We start from the raw sequence: 23,192 nt of genomic DNA on the forward strand, positions 1-23,192 counted from the left end.
CACACAGGCCTATGTGACACTCAGAACTTCCACATAAAGAATGTCACTTGAACATGCCAACAATCCTGAATCTGCAGAAGAAAGTAAACCTTGGTGCTTTTGAGACAGAGTCTCATGTAGCCCAGGCTGGACATGAGATCTCAGTGTAGCTGAGGACGGCCTTGAACTCTTGACTGCTTCTGTCTCCCACATGCTGGAGTGACAAGTGTGCACCCCACGCTGGGTTTATCCAGCACCAGGGGTGGGGGTGGGAGGGGGAACAGAACCTGGGCTTTGTATATTCTAGTAAGCACTCAGCTAACTGAGCTACAGCTCTGGTTCCAGAAAGCAAACATTTGTAACCTCACTAAACCAGGAAAACAAGGCTCAGCATGCTTTTGCGATTCACTGAAGGCAACAAATGGCTCGAGAAGTAAATGGGCTTAGGCCAGCAGGGTGGCTCAACAGGTGCTTGCCGCCAAACCGTGATGATCTGAGTTCTATTCCCAGTACCCATAGGTAGGAGAGAATTGACTCCTGAAAGTTGCCCTTTGACCTCCGCACTGTGTGCTCCATCATGTGCATGCATGCACCTACATACACACACAAAACCACACAAAATGAAAAAACAAACATGGCAAAAATAAAAGGGCCCCAAATCACACCTTTTGACTTCAAATTACATTAACTCGATAGGCACCTAATTCTCTCCTTCCCTCCTCACCTTTCTCCCCAATTTCGGACAAAAAGAAAGTATTTTAAAATTACATTTCTTCACAGGGTGGTGATGCACGCCTTTAATCCCAGCACTTGGGAGGCAGAGGCAAGCAGATCTGTGAGTTCGACACCAGCCTAGTCTACAAAGTGAGTTCCAGGATAGCCAGGATTGTTAACACAGAGAAACCCTGTCAAACAAACAAACAAACAAACAAACAAACAAACCAAAACAAAACAAAATTACATTTCTTCAGTAAATATTTAGTTATTGCTTTCTGTGTGCCAGGGACCAAGAGACCAAGGGACAGGAGGGTCCAGGTCAGCAAGGGCTTTTCACACCCCTAGAGTCTGAATTTTATCTTCAAGATTATAGTGGCCAGCAGCGGTGATGTGAACCTTAAATCCCAGCACTTGGGAGGCAGAAGCAGGTGGATCTCTGAGTTGGAGGCCAGCCTGGACTATACAGTGAAATCCCAAACAAAAACAAACAAACAAACAGATAATAGGAAAATAATCAGAACTGTAGCCAAGCAGACTTCTAGAGAGGTCAGATTTGAGGAGGGGAAATGTTGAAAGGATTATAACACAAAATTATAATTTAAAATCAAAGCATTAAATATGGTGTACATGACCCAAAGTTATTCATAAGTTCCTTATCTTAAATCCAAAGCTCAGACATTCAAAGCAGTTATTAAAGGAAGTGCCAGTTAGGTGGGTATAAGATCACAAGGTTCACAGGCTAGTGAGATGGCTCAGGGGTAAAGGCGCTTGGGGCCAACCTGGGTTCTTTTCTTGAGACCCACACTGTAGAAGGAGAGAATCAAGCCCCACAAGTTGTTCTCTGACCTCCACGTGATGCAGTGACATGAACATGTCTAGTAAACAAATAAATGCAATAAAAATGGAAGAGTTCTGTAATCCACGGTGGAGTCTGATTGACTGGCGATATTCAGGAGAGAATCAACCTAACTTGCCCTGAGTATGGGTGTCTTGATCCCATAGGCTGGTTGTCTGGATAGAATAAATGGGGGGCATACCCCCTTCCTGGCCAGCAGAAAGTGAGCTTCTGCCACACCCTGCCCACCACGATGGACAGAAACCTTGGTTCCCTATGAACCTTTCTTCCCCCAGCTGAGTTTCTCTCAGGCATTTTGTCAGGCCGCCACCAACAGCAAAACTTCTGACTCAGACGGATCCCTTTGTAGATGGCGTTTGAGGAGCAGCACCATAGATGACGACGTCACGCCACACTCAGGCACACCGGGCATGTCCTGCTGTGTCTTTATGTGAGTCTATCTCCTTCCTTCTGGGCGCTGTCGCTTGGGATAGGGGAAGACCATTTAGAAGGGCCTATTTCCTAAGTGGTTTCCTTTCTTTTTGTATGGCGAAAGAATTGTGCACGGGCATGCACGTATCCACATTTGTGCACATGTGCGTGCAGGTCTGAATGTAGAGAGAATAACCTTGGGTGTGTCTTTTCTCAGGCATTATCCACTTTTTTTTTTTTTAAGACAGGGTCTCTCAATGACCTGGGGGTCACCAATTAGGCTAAGCTGGCTGACCAATGAGCCCAAGGACCTATCTCCCCCTTCCCAGCACACACTACCATGACCAGCACCCCCCACACACACACACACAGAGGGGTTCTGGAGATCAAACTCAGCTCCTTGTGTTTGCTGTCTGAACCATCTTCCCAGCTCTAATAGCTCCCCGTTATTGCTGGTCTGTTGTATATCAAGAGCTTTGCATAAAGCGTTCAAATAGTATTCCAATCTGGAACTTGACCCCATATGTAAGCAAGATAAGGTTTCCAGGACCTACTTGTTCAAACACCTGGCAAGCACTGTGCTTAGATTCAGGATTCTCTGACTTTCTAACCAGAATTTTATTTCTCTTTCTTCCTCTAGGTCATCGTTTTCTTCGTGTGAGGATCCTACTACCAAGGCAGGGCTAGCCAACACTCTTTCTGGATTTCTCTTCTGTTTGTCTTTCATCCCTTCCGGGCTCAGCTGGAATGATGCCTCTACAGTAAATACAGCTTGTTTGGTCTTCTGGGAGATGTTACCCAGGTTTTGTCTACCACGCAGATGCAAAGCAGGCTCCTGGACAGGCAGCGGCTCTCCATGCCTTATTTTCTGCAGCTTCCCTCATACAGAGAGAGAGAACCTAGGGCACAGTTGGTGCTCAGTAAACACGCGCTGACTGCTTGGCCTGAGGTTGGTCCCCAAATCTGGGCAGTGGCTTCTGTTGACGGCTTTACATGGTTCTGATGACTGCAGACAATTGAATAACCCTTCTGTATTTACAATTGTAAAATACCTGTAATTTCTTTTCAAGATATTAATAGGAAAGGGCCAAATCACACTGATAAGGCACTTACAGCTCTTCTGAACTCAGGCTAGACCTCATCTTCATCTTCAAAGTCTGTTGAAATCAAGATAGAAGGGCAGTTCGTTTCAGAACACAATTTCCTTTAATGGTAGGTCATAAATTTGACTCAGATGCTAATGAGTTGAATAAGAGCCAGTGGTCACCAGCAGAGCACGACCAGATGGTGATGCTCAGGTGCCCTCTAGTGTGTGTTGCTTTTCCTGTCAGTTCCTGGCATCACACGTCTTGTGCTTGAGTCCTTGTTGAAAGGGTGTGCACATGCCTTTAATCCCAACACTCATCTGGGGATCTCTGAGTTCGAGGCCAGTCTGGTCTATAGGTAAGAGTTCCAGAACAGCCAGGGCTGCATAATAGAGAAACCCTGTCTCAAAAAACCAAAAAGAAAGAAAGGAAGGAAAGAGTGTGGTAATGTGTAATCAACAATTCTATGGGAAAATTGAAGTTAAAAAAAAAGGAAGGAAGGAAGAAGAAAGAAAGAAGGAAGGAAGAAAGAACGAAAGAAAAAAGAAAGAAAAGAAAGCAACTTAGGTGACTGACTGGATGCAGCTACAAGGAGAGAACTTAATCAGGGTTATTACAAAGTTGATATTGTAAACGACCCTTACCCTACAACCCCTTTTCTGGGATAGGATCATATACATCCCAGGTTGGCATCCACTTGGTATGTAGCTAACAATGACCCTGAACTTCCGATATTCCCGCCTCTACTTTCCATGTGCTAGGATGATGAGCGTGTGCAACCACGCCTGGTCAACATGGTGCCAGGGTTTTGTGCATGCTGGGCAAGCACTTTATCAACTGATCCACTGCCCTAGCCTACCCTGATCCATATTTGTTGTTAATTTTTCCCATTTAGGTTTTTATAAGTTAGAATAATTACATTATATTAAGTATGGTTCAAAAACAATAGACACAGCCAGGTGTGGTGGTCAATGACTTTAACTCTAGTCCTCCAGAGGCCAAGACAGGCAGATCTGTATGAGTTCCAGGCCAGCTAGGGCTATGTTGAGACACCCTGTCTCAAAACAGACAGCAAGAGAAAGAAAAGAAAAGAAAACCCCACAGGCACAAGAGGGCACAAGGTAGAAAGCTATGCCCAACCCCCAGTCTTTTCTAGTAATCACTTATGCAGGGTTCCGCAGTGTCTCACTATATAGCCTTGTCTAGACCTAAAACTTATAGTCTTCCTGCCTCAACTTTCCCATGTGCAAAGAAAGAGTACAGGTGTGTGCAACACACCAACTTGATACGAATTTTTATTCCTCTTCTGTTTTTTTTTTTTTTTTTTTTTTTACTATATCTGCATGTTTCACTCCTTGAATTTCTCTTACTGATAAATCCTCTTAAACTGACCAAGGCATTTCAGAGGGAGTCTTTGTTTCTTAAACCGTCACAGTGTGCTCTACCGTGCAGATCTACCATAACTTCCTTAACTCTCCCCTCCCAAATTATGGCTATTTGGGTGGCTTCTGATCTTTTGATATCACAAACAAGGCTGAAATGACTCATCGAGCATAGTTGCTTTTTCAAGACTGCACACATCTATCTAGGACAAATTCCCAGGAGTGGAGTATGTGGGGCCAAATAAAAATACTAATTACAAAATTATATGCAGCACTTACTGTGACTCAGGCTGTAATCTAAGCCTGCTCTGTACACCATTTGATAGTCTTAACAACCCTACGAGGAAAATGCTGTTATTATCTCCTCTATAGACCAGAAAGCTGTGTGGCACAAAGAGGTTTAATAGCTCGCACAAGGTCACACAGCTAGCACAGGGCAGAGCCAAGCAACTGTGGCTGCATTTAGACATTATGTTCTGGTTTCTCTGGCAGGGTAATTGTATTTTACAGAGACATAAATTGGCCTTTATTCTGGTTATGCTGATTTCTTCTCTTCCTGGCATTACTGTACATTTTCATCAACAGGTGAAACTATGGATTAATTATAGGTGGAAATGAATCTCAGTGTAGTATTAATTTGCTCTTCTCTTATAGGGACAGATCTGAGTATGTTCACAAGTGCTCAGGAGCCATGTGTGTTAACGTCTCCGGGACTAGCCCATCCTGAAGCTTTTTTGTACGTTCCTCCAGTGATTTCAGCCTCCCTCTTACTGACAAGGAGGAGGATGTCTTTCCCTATCAGATACAGAGTTTCACCTGTGGTAGGAATCAGGGATACTTTCTCCTAGTTTGTTTCTCATATTTTCACGTTGTTTATAGTTTTCTCTGATAGATGTTTTTAATACACACATGGCCAAATTACTAATCTCTTAGGTAATCTAGATTTTTAAATATTTCAGAGTCTTAAGAGGATCTGCATATGTTTTTTTTGTAGTGTTTTGATGGTTTAATTTTAATAATTAAACATTTGACCTATTTGGAATTTATTTTGTACAATGGGTGTACTAATCCAGCGTACTGTTTTCCTTGAGCTGCCCCAGGCTGCTCTTTTGAATAGTGCAGCATTTCTTATTGTAGCACACAAAACAGCACGTACAATTAGGTTCGATTTCTAGACTTCTCATTCTATTGTGTTCAGTTTTTCTCTCTATGTATGTATTAAATATTATCCTATTATTTGAAGCCTTGAAATATATTATAACATCCAGTAGGGCTGAAATTCACCCGTTGCTCATGAGCGTGTTGTGCATGTGGGTGTGTGTACCAGAACATAACTTAAGAGTGTCAGAGGCCTTCAACCAGACCGATGACTCACTACAGTGAACACTTACAAGTAAAGATGTGTGGAGCAAAGGGTATGCTGTGTGACTCCTGGGTCACACTACAGCTTCCATGCCTAGATTTTTCTTATTTGTTTTATGTTTGTTTGTTTATTTGGTTGGTTGGTTGAATTTTCTTTTTTGTTTGTTGTTTGTTTGACTTTTAAATTTTGTTTTTTGTGGGGAGGTTGCAAGGGCAGAGGGTGGAGCGAGGGAATGGGTAGATGAATGGGATCGGGGTTCACGATATGAAATCCACAAAGGATCAATAAAAAGTAAAAAAAAAAGTGTTTTTCTGTGTTATTCTCCTTGTTATTGCCTTGAGACAGGGTCTCTCCTTGAACTAGAGCTTGCTGTCTTGTCTAACCTGGTTGGCCTTCAGTGAGCTCCTGGGATCTGTCTATTCTTACTGTTCCACTTGCTGGGGTCACAGGAACAAATAGCCATGCCAGGCTTTTTATAGGGGTCTTGGGGATTTGAACTCAGGTCCTTAAGCTTGCAAGGCATATACTCTTACCACTGAGCCATTTCCCTCTTTCCATACCCAGCATTAACTCTTATTTTCCACAGCTTCCTTTATTATGATCACTTATTATAAACTTAGTAATCAGTTTTGTTTTTTTTTTCCCAAGACAGGGTTTCTCTGTGCAGTTTTGGTGCCTGTCCTGGATCTCGCTCTGTAGACCAGGCTGGCCTCGAACTCACAGAGATCTGCCTGACTCTACCTCCCGAGTGCTGGGATTAAAGGCATGTGCCACTGCCACCCAGCAGTAATTCGCTTTTTAACTTTTATTAAAAATACAATCACCCAACCAAACAGGATCAGAAGTTCAAGACCATCTTCAGCTACCTAGAGTTCAGGACAGCATGGGCTATACTACACTGTGTCTCAAAAACCAAAACTAGACAAAAAAAAAAAAAGACAAACAAAGAAAATCAACCATGTATCAGTGGAAGAAACTGTCACATGCTTATATGTAACAGTTAGAAAGAACACACGAATTTTTGTATTACTGAATATATTCAATAAAACAAATGACAGATATCATTATGACACTGCTATATTAAACACCTCTCTATTCTTTAAAAAGAGTAAGAAGGAAAACATCCATCTTGGATTTTTTAGCATTAAGATATTTGAACCCACAGCAAGGATGGACAAACAACATCTCCTTCAAACAGCAAGTCAAGAGCTCAGAGACAGAAAATCTATGAATTCAAGGTTTCCTCTGTGACAAAGCAAAAAGAAAGACCAGGCTATGAGAACACCGACAGCCAAACCCTGTGACTGATTGCCACGGTGACTTGTAACCACTACCGAAATTAGCAGCTGAGGAGTCAGCCACAGAGTTCATGGTAAATCTCTTTTCTTCTTGTACTGGGAGTAGAATTCTTTCCTCGCCATTGCCTGTTCCACGACGAGCTTGTCTAGGAACCCTTTAGAACGCAGCAGTTAAAGAGCAGGATGCAGTCCTAGCGCTCCAGAGGCTGAGGCAGGATGCATGCGGTGAGGCGGAGATGGCCTCCAGTTTGAGGCCAGCCAGGAGCAGCCTGAGCTACAGAGCAAGACACCGACTCAAAACAGAAAACAATCCGGCAATGACAAGTATTATCCGAGGCTAGGAGAGATGACCAGCACTAGACATTTTCACTCTTGAATTCATTTGGATGGTTAAGTCAACAGTCAAGTGAAACTTGAAATTTCACTTCTTAAGTTTTATGAAACAAAAGGTATGTTTACATTTCAAACAGTCAAAAAGTGTTGAGTTAAATGTTCTGTACCCATTCCTGTGTTTTATTGCTAGTTATAAGGGCAAAGATGTCACATATTCCTAATCCTTGAAAGGGACTTCACCTTCATAGGTGATGAATTCCAAGCTGTTCTCCATTAGGGGTATTGGATTTATGATCAGCCAAGCTCTTTACTTGAGTCTACAGGATATATGGCACATTTACTAGGAGGTGAGCTGAAGGGGTCCTTATTTGTGTCCAGGAAATAAAGCTATATTGTAATAGTATTTTTCTTCTTCTTGTGTATGTGAATGTGTATGTGCATGTATATGTGTATGTGGTGTGTGAAGGTGTTTGTGTGAGTGTGTGTTTCAGACAAGGTCTTGTTACATAGTCCAGGCTAGCCTCATACTTGTCATCCTCCAGCCTCAGGGTTTTGAGTGATGAGACTACAAGTGTGCACCACTGTGCCTGGCTCCCCACAGGCCCGTCATTCGGAAAATAACTTCTCCTCAAAATGACCAGATGAGGCAAAGAGGGCATTCATTATCTTTCTCATTTTACTTATGCAGAGTCCAAGCTACAGTCATTTCATACTGCTTGTACAGGACAGTGAGGGGGCAGTACAGTGATTATCAGTGGGAATTGGTAAGATATAGAGTCATTTGAATAACTAAAAAGAAAAATCTTCCATTCTGTGCTCTGCTTCACAACACCCCCCCCCCCATACACACACAACCCCAGCTCAGGACCCAGCACCCAGCACCCAGCACCTACATAGAATCTGGGTGTAGAATCATTTCTTATGCGAGCTGTGGTTCTTGGGGTGAATGCGTCACATTACTGCTTCCAATGTGCTGGGTCACTTTGCAAGCAAGGTTGCAACCAATGTTAAGGTGAGAACAAAGACAGGGAACGCAAGGAATTAAAGGCTCAGCCCTGCATTCCATCTATTGGAACACACAGGAGGAATACATTCCAAGGCACACACGTGGGGTACAGACATGCACGCAGGCAAAACACTCATACATATAAAATAAACATTTAGAAACTTTCATGGGTCTTTGAATGGAGGCATTTTAGAAAGAGTGACTGATGGTAGCGGTTACAGCACTGTAAACCACATGGGTGTTTCAGTTTGCCCTTAAGGACTTAGAGGGTTCTAACGTTCATTCTACAAGGAGCCGCTGGGCCAGCAAGGTGGCGCAGCTGGTAAAGGCACTTACCACCAAGCCTGGTGACCTGAGGTGGATCCTCAGGATCCGCAAGGTAGGAGAAAAGAAGTGATTCCCCCAAGCTTACACTCACAACCACATATATACATATGTATACACACACACACACACACACACACACACACACACACAGGAAAAAAGGAGGAAGAACAAGAACAGGAGGAAGGGGGGGGGGGAGTGGAGGCAGCAGCAGGGGACAGTATGCACCAGTACAGAAGCATTTGCTCTACCCAGGCAAGTGGTTACTATGGCATCATCACCCAGAAGGAAGAGACATCCAAGCCATTTCAAACAAAGGCAAATAAATCCCAGGGCAACTCAGAAGGGATGCTCAAGCAGCGGGTACGCACCTGTTCCAGGCGAGTCTCTCCTCTTTTTTTATTGTGAAGTTGAAGGTAGGAGTCTGTTTTAGGAGTAGGTAATCCCAGAGTCAGCTTGTTTTTTTCCACAAAATATTGTTTGGACTTCCTTCTCCGGGGCCCCCGTGATCCTGGTAGGAACACTTCGTTGTGTGAACTTGAGCTCTTCAGGTACTGAGAGAGGTTGCTGGACTTCTCCTCCTGGTCACTGTCGCTTAGTTCTGAGAAGGACTCGTTTTGGCGGGTGCCACGCTCATAGTTTGGGCTTAGGAACTCACTTCCGAGCAAGGAGGCTCGACTCTGAGGAGTCCTCTTCTCTTGGCCTTTCCCTGCTGAGAGTCCCGTTGACGGCTCCCTGGAAGGGTAGAGTGGAGCCAGAGGCAGGCTTTCTGAAGAGCTATTGGCTGACCCAGGCAATGGCGGCTCCTCCTCTTTCTTATTCTTCCAGTTGGGATCATATCGGAGGTCTGAATATTTGTCTTCTACATGATGATGGCTGTCCAAAGCAGAGAAGAAATGAGAAGTCCTTAATTAAGGTAAATCCCCAGGGGTTTTCCCTAAAGGGACAGTCCCCAACTGAGACAGACCCACTAAAAAGTTCACACACACACACAAAAAAAATAATAAAATAAACTCATTCTATTCACTTCATCATTTTATTCAAACTCAATCTTGGATTCTGTCCGCTGATTTCGTTTTCACTATCTAGATGGTGAAGGTGCATCGAAGACTCAAATTAGAACCACAGAGAAGGTCTAACTCCCCAAGTCCATTGAAATCTGTAGTAAAAATGGACACCAACTAAATTCTAAAAGCCAGAAAACCGACGAAAATGAAATGTCCACAGCGTTAAACCAGCATGTCTCTATGGTTCAAAGAGTCCTGTTACTTATGCATACCAACGATGATCCCGTGTGTCTCCTGCTGAAGATAAAAGTACAGTTCACACAGGCCGGCAGGGCTCGTAGCTCAGTTGACAGAGTGCTTGCCGAACGTTCTAGCCCCAGCAGTAGGCATGGTGGTACACCCTTGGGTCCCAGCACTAGGGAGGTGGTGGGAGACTCAGAAGTTCAAGGTCGTCCTTGACTAAAAGGTGCATTGAAGGTCAGCCCTGGCTATATGAAACCCTGTCTCAAAAAGGAAGGAAGAGAGAGGGGCCAGGGAAGGAAAAGAAAGAAGGGGGAAACGTAGCAATACACGCCTTAGCTGGTTATAGGCATATTTGGTTATTTCTTTCTAGGAAGGGAAGTACCTAATGTCCCTTGAATTTCTCCTCTTGAGATGAAAGCCAGGTTTTTTAATCCCAACTGAATGTCTACACAGTTCTCATCTTTCTTTTCAAGAATTTTGGTTTTCCCTTCCTCTTACCCATAGAGTTTTATCAAATGTTCCACAGAAAACCCCACAAGGCTTAGACTCAGACTGTGGCTCACAGTGTCTTGGTTGTCAGGGCCATGCTCAGGAGCCTCAGGGGACAGACAGGTCAGCATGAGCCTCAAGTTCTAGTACAGTCTCACTTAATTAAGGTTAAGCAAATGGTCCTGTCTGAGGGAAGTTAACTAGACCCCAAATAAAGTCCTCCCTCCTGCCCGAGACAGTCTCAATTTGTAAAGTAGCCCTCTAGTCTTAACCGAAAAAGAAAAAAGAATGAAGAAAGCTGGTAATATGGCATATTTAATGGCCTCTTTGATCTTCAGAAGCTAAATGGGAGAGATTTTTTCCTTGCTGAGGACAGTGGATGCAATCCTCTAATCAAAAAGAAAATGTAAATCACCCAGCTTTTTATGCTATTTGATATTCCCGTTTACAGAGGACATAATTTTATGCTGGGTAAACAAACTAATGGTCTCTATAATGCTAATTTACTCATCTTAATGTGGACCTAGATTTCTTTGATTCAACGTAAAGCAAAAACTGGACAAGGAGCCGACACTCATCAGCTTTACTAAATTGTCACTGCGAGTTCTCTAGCTGTCCTAAGAAGGTGGGAAACCTCGGGGTGCAGGCAGCCTTTCCTTTCCTAGACGGGCTCTTCCCCAGCAAAACTCCACAGGGAGAATGGTCCGTCTGTCAGGAAGTGAGACTTCACTGTTTCTCCCACAACGACACCACAAGGTGGCCCGTCTTCAGGGCCGTGATGGGTAGGTCCCTCCTGTGGGTTGTCTGTCCTACAAACTTCCGTATTGGACACTGGGCCTTTCGCCCTTCATTTTCAAGGTAGTTTGTCTCAAACGGGGCTGTGGAATTTCTTCCACTTCTCACAGCTGACTAAAGTTTGGCCGGAAGCTGTGTGTCGTAGAGTGCTCTGTGCTCCGCACACGTGCTCTGTGCTCCGCACACGTGCTCATTAACGTTTCACTATGATGCTGTTCTCGCCTAACTCAGGTCCTGGGCAGCGGGGACTTCGGTATGCCTTCCTGCCCAAATCTCTGCCTTAGTACAGGGCAGTGCTCTAGGGCATACAAGTTAAAAGCTTCTAGAATACATAACTGGATCTCCATAAATATTCCAACATAATTATAGCAGTTGATATTTATTTCAAAAACTAGCAACATAATTAAAATCTGAACATGAAGATGCTTCTTGCACTGGGACAAATTAGTGGATGATTTTTAGGGTTTATCTTCTACTAAGTGACCTAAGGTTCAATGGCAGTTGTTTACATGGAGAAGAAAGTTCAATTATTATCTTCAAGCAAATCCGACTTCAAACAAACAAAAGCTGTATTCCCGTATCCGTGGTTTACTGGAAGGAAAAACTCAGCTTTATTCTTTTATTCATTAGTTCACTCTCTGGTTTGACAAGTGTTTCCTGAGCACTTTCTAAGCTGGGGAGATACAGTGGTTAGGTAGCACAGTGTTGGGGAAACAAAGAAACCCAACAATTAACACTTCAGAGTGATGCCTGCTCTGGTGGGGACCACAGGGCCACCTGGATTCAGGAGGGACCTTGCTTGTTTCTCAGGAGGTTGGGGAGAGCTTTGGATAGGAAGTCATGGCCTCGACCTAAGGCTGAGGAAATGTGCACCAGGCTGAGAGAACAGCAGGAAAGAGGAGTGGAGGGGAGAGCAGCCTTGCTTCTCAAGACCAGATGCTTTGTGGATAAGGGGAGGCGGAGAGGAGGAAGACTGGGACTCAGAGCTCAAGGTTCACCAGAGGTCAGACCTGCAAGGACCTCATAACTCTGGAAGAGTTTGGGCTTAGCTAAATTATCTGAGTGCTTAATTATAGAGATACTGGTAATCAATTAAGGACAGCCAAAGGGATGAGCTTCAGGTCAGCCTTACACACACATTATTTTGAAGACATTTAGAACGGTTTCCTTGGTGATCAGATGAGGCTTCACTGGGCTGGAGGGATGAGTCAGTGGCTAAGAGCACTTGTTGTTCTTACAGAGGACCTGGTGTTCGGTTCCCAGGACCCACATGATGGCTCATAACTACCAGTAACTCCAGTTCCAGGGGATCCATATTCAATTGTTCAATACTATCTCAAAACCCACTCCAACCTTGTCATCTTGTGAGCCTAAGATAACTCACTTACTGGTATAGCTGGTATTTTTTTTTTTAAGGTAGTTGCTATAGTTAGGATTTTAAATGCCCCAGAGAGGCTCATGTGTTGAAGGTTTGTTCTCCAGCTTGTGACAGCACTAAGAAGTGGTTGAACCTTTAGGAGACGGGGCCTCATGGGAAAACTAAGTCACTGGAGCCACGCCCTTCGGGCTGCTGGAACTAAGAACGGTTCTCCGTTTCTTGGGCTCCAGCGGGTGAACAGACCTCCTCTCACAGGAGCTCCTGCCTCTATATTGGCACAGGCCTCAAGAAACAGGGTCAAATGCTGTGGAAGAGTGGGCCTCCTTTTAAGGAGTCTGTTTCTAGCATCTCATCACAATCATGGAAAGATAACACAAGGGCCTTCGATGTTTGAAGGGAAGGTATTCCCCTCTTTTTACACTGGTGATCACATCGGAAACACTAGAGCCTCACTCTGACTGCTCACAGCACTGAACCGGCATCAAACAGTGACAGCCACCTACATGCACAGATGCCTTCTTTCTCTGCACAATGACATGGAGTTTTCTGTCTCTGGGAGACGCTCCAGGGGCGTGCGCAAGGACAGCAGCTCTAGGACAGAACTGCCTGCCCTCAACTTCTGGTGCCTCTGAATACTCTGTGAATGACTCTTTAACTCTGGTGCCTGGCACAGAGTAAGGACGGAGTAAACAGTAGTCCGGAGAACACCACAATGAGCTCTGTCGCTGTGTTTTGCTCACTGCCAACTGCACTCGGTCTCCAGGACATAGCACAGTTGTTGTGTACTATGCTTCCTCCTGATGGAGCTCAAGGGATCCTTCTCCCCACCAGGGCTTAAGATATTTTAAGAGCTCAAGGCTCTAAATGGTGCCCTAGTGGCCTGAAAGATATAACACACATTAAAAAAAAAAAAAAATCCAATTTTTAGTCACAACTTAGGTTCTGTGGGAAATGTTTGAACCATAATTTAGGAAATGGGATTAAGAAATATCAGTGAATCCACATGATGAACTATTTTAACAACCACTAAAACTTGATAAGAGAGATACAAGTAAGAAAATTAAATTGTTTTGTACCTTCCAGAGAACCAGTAACTTCGAGGCCCTGACAGATTGCCTTTCTTTAAGAAATGGCAGCTTGGAAGATCATCACGCCTACAGAGCTCCATGTTTTAAGCAGAGACTAGACGATATGAAAGGGGCTGGGAGTAAACAGGAAGAGATGAGCTGCCGAGAAACATGTTTCTGAACCAATTGTCAGAAGGGAGGCATGTATTATACAGAAATAAAACCCAAACTACCATGCTTCCCAAGAAAGCTTTAACAACTCAGGGCCATCTACACCGGCAATGGCTGTCTCCAAACACCCCCTTCACCAATTCAAATGGAAGACATGTTGAAACTAATGGGAGGCTTTTTTTTTTTTTTCAAAATCATGTGCATGGAAAACTGTAATGCTTCCCAGAAATAAATCGAATTGTTGAAACAGAACATGATACTAAAGGAGCCCATTGTATAGAGCTCGTGTGATAAGAAGCCCAATTGTGTTTTGCAGTCTGGGTCAACACACAGGGACAAAATGAGTGTGAAGTGCTCTTTCACGGGCAATCAGCTGCACACAAAACATGTACCTCTTCCCCTCCTCATCCGACAGGAAGGTCACACAGACAATGAGAACACAACTCTTTTGTTACCCTTCAGACAACAGATGTCGGGGCTCCTCTTCAGAGGCCTGGGTTAGAAACGGATGCAGAGAGGCGAGGGAGTGGGGAGGGGCATCTCATGTGCGTTCAGTGGGGTCTTTGCTGCCTTTAATGGACCCTGTTTGAGTCCGTGCTGTGATAACTTCAAACAAAATAAAATCAAATCTCCATTTAATGAAGAGCCTCATACTCAGTTTGTATTCAATCAAAAAATTACTAAAATTAGAGCATGTTTCTAGTTCAATTAACATCCTTTGCACTCACAATAAAATATTCAATAACTGGCCATTTTGCCTGTTGAGGAGCGGAATAAAAGCGAAGCCCACCGCCAGTTAGCTGTTACTTATTTACCACTCTATGTTAAGCAGGCAGTTAGATTGAAACTGCACATGTTATTACTGATTTAGGTTTCATTTAATCCTTTGAAACAGAATAATTATTCCCAATTTATATGCCATTAAATCTTTTATGCACACGAGCAGCAAATTCAATTTTTGTTTAAGTGTAGAGTTTGCGATGTTCTTTAAAGGAGCCACAAAACACTATTGTTTCTGAGATTCCTAAGTCCTGCCTCATCTTGCTCTTCTCATCGACGGCATTTAAGGAAATAAAATGCAATAAAGCTAAAAGATTACAAAGTCACTTTTGCAGGTATGAAATAAAGTGTTTCCACAGACACGCTTTGTGGAGATTATTTTGTAACCCATAAATTTTCATTTAATGGAGGCATTTATTTTACTTAAATAATTAAACATTTTAATAGAACAAATAATAGCTCAATGAACTGAAAGTAAAGCCTGTCTACAAAACACACTCAAGTGAAAGGGGCTAATTGTTATTTAGTAAACTTTGCTTACAGCAGTTACATTATTTAGATAATTTTGACCCCAATCCCTTTTTTTCAACAACAGATTTGTGTTCTTTTGTTGCTGTTTTTTGTTTATTTTTTTTATTTTTTATTTTTTTTCAGCGGGGCCTCTCCATGTAGCCTTGTCTGTCATTCTAGAACTCACTCTGTAGCCCAGGCTGGCCTCAAACTCACAGAGATCCACCTGTCTCTGCCTCCCAAGTGTGGGATTAAAGATGGGCTCCACCACACTGGGCTTCAACAACAGATTTGTGATTGTTATAACCAGACATTTGTCCCAAGTTATTGCTAGGACCAATTTCAACTCAAGGTGGACCTGGGAATAAAGGGGAAATAAATGATCTAAACAGCACGTGCTAGTGATCTCAATGTACAATCCTAGCACCTCACTCTACTGAGATGACAGTGAAGCAGGATGAAGGCTACACCGTCCCAAGAAATGCCATATTTTTATAGTGGTCTTGACCAGGGTTCTGCTGAATCCCGTTAAGGAAAAGCTTCTCCTGGTCAATGGAGTCTACCTCTAGTCTGGGTATGAAGCTAACATTGCAAGCTACTCAAAACATAAGAGTCAGTCCAGTTAAGTTGATCAGTCATCTGGCTAAGGAGCCACCCCTCAGGAAGGTGGATTCCCTTAATGCCATGTTAAAAAGAATAATTATCCCTTTAATGAGATAATGTACCTTTCCTTCCCAGAAAACTTGGTTTTCATGCAGTAACTAAAGGCCTGCCACGAGGCTCTGTTAAGTGTGTCTATTGATTTTCCCATGATGTTAAATATAAATTCCAATACCATTAATCTGATATTTAAAATGTAAAATATATATTCTCTAAAGAAAACCTAAATACCCAAAAGTCTTAAAAGTTGAGGCCCTGACTCAGAAAGGTATATTTCCCCCTTTCCTTTTTTCTATCTATTTCTTTTACATGGTGGCCAGAGCATAAATATTTTTTTCCCTCTGGTACTTTGGGCTTTTTTTTATTTTTAATGTTCTCTCTGAAGCTCTCTCCCTTTTGCTCTGTAGCTGCTTCCTGAACCTTTATGCCTAACTCAAAAAGGTGCGGCCTTTTCCTCTTATTAATTTTTATTTTTTTTATTTCATGTGTATGGGTGTATGTATGTGTATGTACCACTTGCATCAATGCCTAAGGAGGCCAGAAGAGGGCATCAGATCCCCTGGAACTGGAGTTACAGAGGCTTGTGAGGCACCATGTGTGCTCTGGGAACCAAACCCCAGGTCCTGACAAGAGCAGCAAGTGCTCTTAATTGCCAAGTTATCTCTCCAGCCCCCTTCCTCCTCCTTCCTCCTCCTCCTTCTTCTTCTTCCTCCTCCTTCCTCTTCTTTCTCTTCTTCATCTTATTCTTCTTCCTCTTCCTTCTTCCTATTCCTTTTCCTCCTCCCCTTCCTCCTCCTCTTCTTCCTCTTCCTCCTTCTTCACGAGTAAGATGGGGCTCCTCAAAATTTCTGGTAATTGTGGCACAGCATTTGGAGCTACATTTTCTCTCTCTAAGTGAGAGTTTATGACATGACTTGTGGACATTTTCTGTGGAAAGTCTGAGTGTTCCTTTTACTCACCAAAATAATGGTTAAGAGTAGAGATTTTTCTTTTGAGATGGGTGTCTAGCCTTGAACTTCTTATTAGCACAGAATGAACTTTGGACCATTCTGACTCACACTCCTTAGTCCTGGGATTACAATATACACCACCATGCCCAGTTTCTTCAGGGCTGGGGATTGAACCCAGGGCTTTGTGCATGCTAGGCAAGCACTCTAGCAACTGAACCACATCCCTAGCCCAAGGCCTCAACTTTTAAGACTTTGGAGTATTCATACCTCCTTTAGACAGCGCACACACTTTAAATATCAGGTTAATGGTATTGAAATTTATATTTGACAACAGGGGAAAACACTGGACAGGTCTTACCCCTGCGTGGTGGTTTGGACGGTCATGGCCACTGTAGGCTCATATATTTGTATGTTTAGTCCCTAGCTGGTGGAACTGCTTTGGGAAAGATTAAGAAGTGTACCCTTGTTGGAAGAGGTGGGATTTGAGGTTTCAAATGCTCATGCTAGGCTTAGCCTCTTTCTGCTACAAACTTGTGGATCCGATGTAAGCTCTCAGCTACTGCTCCAGTGCCAAGCCTGCCCGACATCATGCTTCCTGCCACGATGACCATGGACTCAACCTCTGAAACTGTAAGGAAAACCCCAATTAAGTGATTTTTTCAATAAGTTCCCTCAGTCACAGTGTCTCTTCTCAGCAATAGAAACGTAACTAAGACACCCTGTGACCAGGTTCTGTCACTGACTGACCAATGGTGTAAGCTTGAGCAACTCTCTTGAATTCTCTAGGTCATGGCTCCTCCTTTTGTATAACAGGAAAACTGGCTGACCTTCCAGACTCTATCACTGTATGAGTTAGGGTGGGCTTATTGTGTAAAACGTCTCAATGCTAGTAAATACTGGGAAAATCATTGCATGTAAATATAATACATTACAAATTATACTAACAAGATTATAAAAACTAGAACTGAAAATGTATTAAACTGGGTTTGATGACTCACAGTGGGAATCTCAGCACTTAGGAAGGACTTCCATGAGTTCAAGCCCAGCCTAAGCTACACAGTGAAACTCTGCCTCAGTGACCAGATGGATCCACAAAAAAAGGCATTCTATCCTCCTGACCCAAGTGACCCACCCCAAAAGTTGTCTTTTGATTTCTGTGAATGCACCATGATACCAGTGTTCCCCCACACAAATAAATTATTTTTTTTTTTAAGAAAGGAGGTTGAAAACTATACTAATCAAAGTTTTCTATATTTTTCAACTTGTGAGGAAGTGGAAGTAGATCCCTTTAGTAACTTGCTATAATATTCTTGATGAACTCACAGGATTGTGGGTAATATTTTGTACTTTCTAGGTTTTTTTAACTGGCTGTTTACTTACTTGAGCACAAAAACATACCCCAGTTTTGAAATAAACAAGTAAGGAACTAGCAGATATCTCTGGGGGCAATAATGGAGAGTCCCCATGAGTCTCTGCAGCTTTAGCATTTCTGGCAGGAGCTTGGCCTTTAATAGACATAATCCATGCTCCCACACACTCCTTACTTCCTCTATGACAGTCCACCGGTCATGATAGCCCCACGCCTGCTCTGAACGAATGTAAAGCAGAAACAGCTAATACCTACAACAAAAAAACACCACTCTGATATAATTATTCCCCACATGGTTTGAAATAACTAAGGTTTTAGCTGCTGTTCCCCCCACTCCAAATCATTTAGGACTCCTAGAACGTGGTATACAGGGTAATACATTTAAAGAAACTGGCCTACCAATGGCCTTAAATGGAAGGTTCACCTGTCAACAGAAATAGCTGTTAACACAGATGAATGACATTAGAAAGGAGCAGGAATGAAAGGTGATTCCCATAACTTTCTGGAATGGTCTTCATAATCCTAGAACATTAGAACCAGTCTTAAATGTTTTTCTTGTGTTCCCAACTGATGAAGAAAAAAAACCCCACAACCCTTATAAGGGACATGAGTCTAGTCTCAGCTTAAATATTTCTCAAGTTCTAGAAAACAGCTGGAAGGAAAACAGGAAGGAAAAGAGCTGGAGAAATTTGGTAGGAATGGAAATTCGCGGTATTTGATCATCACTAAGACTTTCTTTATCCACTTGTTTGTTTTGACTCTTCAACACTCCTCTTCAAGCCCTAACATTCATCATCCAACACTTTACCTGATTCTTGTATTATTACTAGGAGCAACATACTTTAAAGCACCCAAGCCAGTGTGGGGGCGGGGGGGGGGGGAATGTATCCTATAACCCAGTTTTAAAAAATTTGATTATTACCAAGTCAGTCCCCCACCCCTTTCCAACAATTCTTGAATGCTTAACTGAACTGGTAATGGCCCACCGTGCTACCTGCCTCCTGTTGATACCTACCTAGTGCACAGTGCATCCTTAAGTCAGAACATAACCCCTTTGCATACGGATACTGTGGTTTCCAGGTGATATGAGAGGAAAATACCACTGAGCACTCTGATGTACACATGGCTGTGTCCCAGGGCTATTGCTTAAGAATAGAAGCTAAGGGCTGGAGAGATGGCTCAGAGGTTAAGAGCACAGGCTGCTCTTCCAGGGGTCATCAGTTCAATTCCCAGCAATCACCTGGCGGCTTACAACCATCTATAATGAGATCTGATGCCCTCTTCTGGCATGCAGGCATACATTCAGACAGAAAAGAATAGAGGCTACTGTGATCCCTGACCTCATTGTCCAAGGAGAAACCCAGTAAATGTCTACTTATTCAATATCCTTTAGACAACTTTGTTGCTTTATAAAAATGTATAATTCCACATGCACATTTACTCTGGCTTCAGTTGAGTCCATCCTGAGATGGTTCTATCTTCTATTATTATTATCTTTGTGTGTGCATGTGCACATGTCAATCAGTGCAGGTGTGGAGGTCAGAGGACAACTTGTGCGAGTTGGTCCTCTCCTTCCCCCATGTGGGTCCAGAGGAGTCAAACTTAGGTCCTCAGGCTTGGTAGCAGGTGTCTTTACCTGCTGACCCATCTCAACGGTCCTATGGTCAATGTTTCACTAGTTAGTAAAGTGGAATCCATGATTGCATATTTCATTTACTCCATTGACTTATTCATTTTATGTGTGTGGGGGTGCACACACTGTACACGTGGAGGTCAGAGAACAATGTGTGGGGTCGGTTCTTTCCTTCTCCTCTATGAGTCTCGGGGATCAAACTCAGGTCACCAGGCTTGGCTACGTAAACACTTGATGGTAAGACACTTAGACCCATGATTACGTGTTCGCAGTGAGAGCCTTGAGCTGAGTCATCGAGAAGCTTACGGACTCAGCACATGCCCAAGAGCTTCGGTTTCTTATCCGCAAAGTAATGGTAACGCCCAAGGCAGGGGCTCACATGTGTCCAGTCCCGAGTTCACTCCCTAGCACCATATTAAGGACTAAGTTTTTAAAATTAAATTAAGCCTATCTAGAGGCTCCAACTAAGATAAAGGAAGTAACATAGGAAGCAAGCAGCTCTCCAGTCGAAAGAATTGTATAAATACTCCTACAAACAAGACGGTAGTAAGCACATATGCTTGGTACTGGATGGTGGCTTTCTGACTTTCTTTCTTTTTCTTTCTTTTTTTTAAATGCACAAGACTTTAGAAGGCTTCAGACTAAAGAGGTTATTTCTGACGCCCTGGGCATTACATTGATCTTCTTCTTCGTGAGTGCTGAGTGTCACGAGGCTCGTTCTGGAGTGGGGCTTAAGGATTATCACATGATGATCCTCTCCCCACTCTTGATTCATTCACCCCTGTCAATGCTGCTCCAATTTCCATTAAGTAAAGAGTTTTCTCTAATCCATAGATCCTGAACTGTGGCTTTGACTTCTGGAGGTTCTGGTCACGTCAAAACCTAAGTGTGGGGCTAAGCCATTTGTCAGGCAGCTTTTAAAATTATTGCTTATAAAAGCAAGAAGAAAGGGTTGTCTTGGTTTAAGGCCAGGCCTGGGCTAATTTTTTTTGAACTACAATCCCCAGAATGCCATCTACCTTGCAGAAATGAAAGCCTGCTTCAATTTTATGAAGCCCCAAGATCAATTTATTTGTATCATGGCTCATAACTACTTAGATTTGAGTGACAGAACACCGACGAAAGAACCATATAACTAATATGAAGCAGAGAAAGGATCGATACCCAACCACACTTGAATCACATTTTTGAGACATTATTTGGACAAATCCTTCAGTTCTGTTTTCCTTTGTAGTGTGGAACTGGTCCTTTTTCATGCAGTCAGTGGAGCACTACATTCTAACAGGTACTAAATGGAGTCCATTCTAACCCTGCCCCGCAGTTTATAGTCTATCACTGAACATTACCAAGGCAGGGCAATCAGAGGAAAACAGAATTATCTAAGAGCCTCTGAACCAGAAGAGGACTCTAACCATACTTTTGACTTTTTGGAAGTATAACCTTTATTTTGAGATGGCTTCTGTAGTAATCGAACTATTCCTGGGAAGTTTAAACAAGGTTAAATTAAAGTCTGGCGCCTGCTAAGCATGGTACAAAAAGAAGAACCAGTCAGCAGCTGTGGAGGTGAGGTCATTCGGTGGACTCTTGTCTTAGTTTCCTCACCTTAGAAGTCAGGCAAGGAAACTTGGTACACTGCAAAAGACTTGGGGCTGGAGAGATGCCTCTGTGGTTAAGAGCACTTGCTGATCTTATAGAGGACCCAGGTAAGATTCCCAGCACCCCCATGGCAGCTTACAACCATCTCTAACTCCAGTCCAGGGGAGCTGACATCCTCTTCTGGGCTCTGTGGACACTGCACACATTGGTGTACATACACACACGCAGGCAAAACACTCATACACATTAAAAAAAAAAAAGCATGAGAAACAACAGCAAAGAATTCCTTTCTGATGTCCTCTTTTTTTTTGTTTTGTTTTTTTTTTTTGTTTGTTTGTTTTGTTTTGTTTTTTCAAGACAGTATTTCTCTGTGTAGTTTTGGTGCCTGTCCTGGATCTTGATCTGAAGACCAGGCTGGCCTCGAACTAACAGAGATCAACCTGGTTCTGCCTCCCAAGTGCTGGAATTAAAGGCCATGTGCCCAGTCTGATGTCCTCATTTCTGTAAGTAAAATTATTACCATTTCCTATCATGAAGACGGCAGATCTCCCACATCAGAGCCAGGATAAAAACATAGAGCACCAAATCAGACTGCCTGAGTGTTCTGCTCAAGTACTCACTAGGTACAACGAGTGAGCATTAAGGCAACATCCAGAAGCCTCCCTGACAACCTTTAAGATGGGCTGACTACAATATCTACCTTCTGGGACTCCACAGGATTCGACGAGGTAACATATGTAAAGTATGTAGTCCATGAGAGAAGTTCTATACGTGATAACTGTTATTACACCTAATCAGTGCCTTCCTTTGTTCCTTCAACCTCTGTAGCTAATCTGTCCCTGAGCTCTGTCAATTCATATATATATATATTATATATATATATTATATATATATATATATCAGTTAAAACATTGATTATAAAAACAAATCACCCAGGATGCTGGTGTCTACCCATGGTCTTAGATAATCACACTGTAGCAATCTCTAGACACTGGACTACTGTGTAGCATAGTCCAAATTAAAAGTACAGAAAAATGTGCTATTTTGTTCAATGAAATGAATCAGTCATTGAAGACTATACCTAAATTGACCTTCTTTAATATAAGTCACGAGGAGGAACAAGCAATTGAAATTTACCAAAAGGAGAATGTTATACCCTCTCAGAGTGCAGAGGTTTAAGATGTCTGGGCAACCACAGACACTGTGGGCACATATTCCTTCTCCTAAGATTCTATGATTGCATTTCTGCACACATATACCCTAGCGGAGTTCACGTATCCAGCAAGCCACAGAAGGATGCACCAAGACACTCGTGTGAAATTAGAATTGGAGCAACCTAAATCTATTCGTCAGTAGATATGATGGTTAATGTCGGTTGTCAGCTTGGCAGGAACTAGAATCAAGTAGGGAACCAAAATAAAGCGTAGTTGCGAGGGATTCTTAAGTTAACTGACGTGAGGAGACCCATCCTAACCGCTGGGCAAATAAAAAGGAGGAGGAGCTGAGCAGCAGCCTTCATCCCTCCCTGCTTCCTGACTGTAGTAGATGCCATGAGACCAGCGGCCTCAAGCTCCTGCTATGGTGACTTCCTGCCATGGTGGACTGCATCCCTGGAAATGTAAGCCGAAACCAACTCTTCATTCCGTAAGGTGCTTCTTGTCAAGTGTTTGATGGCAGCAGTGACAGGAATAACTTAGGTAGGAAGTGGGTAAGCTGTACTGCCATACAACGCACCTTACTTACAAGATTAACCAAAGCATAGCAGGAACATGTCAAAGACACACCGTTGA

The 23,192-nt window shown here is 43.0% G+C and overlaps 1 protein-coding gene across 3 annotated transcripts in view; it reads right to left on the minus strand.

Moving 5' to 3' along the window:
• Jhy (junctional cadherin complex regulator) overlaps window positions 1–23,192 on the minus strand; it is a 57,719-nt gene that overhangs the window by 29,903 nt on the left and 4,624 nt on the right. For all 3 annotated transcript variants that reach the window (XM_059267667.1, XM_059267665.1, XM_059267666.1), the window contains exon 3: window positions 9,126–9,630. In XM_059267667.1, the coding sequence (XP_059123650.1) occupies window positions 9,126–9,630 (505 nt within the window). The remainder of the gene's footprint in view (window positions 1–9,125; window positions 9,631–23,192) is intronic.

This window comes from Peromyscus eremicus, chromosome 7 (genome assembly GCF_949786415.1).
Source record: "Peromyscus eremicus chromosome 7, PerEre_H2_v1, whole genome shotgun sequence".
Classification (NCBI taxonomy): Eukaryota; Metazoa; Chordata; class Mammalia; order Rodentia; family Cricetidae; genus Peromyscus; species Peromyscus eremicus.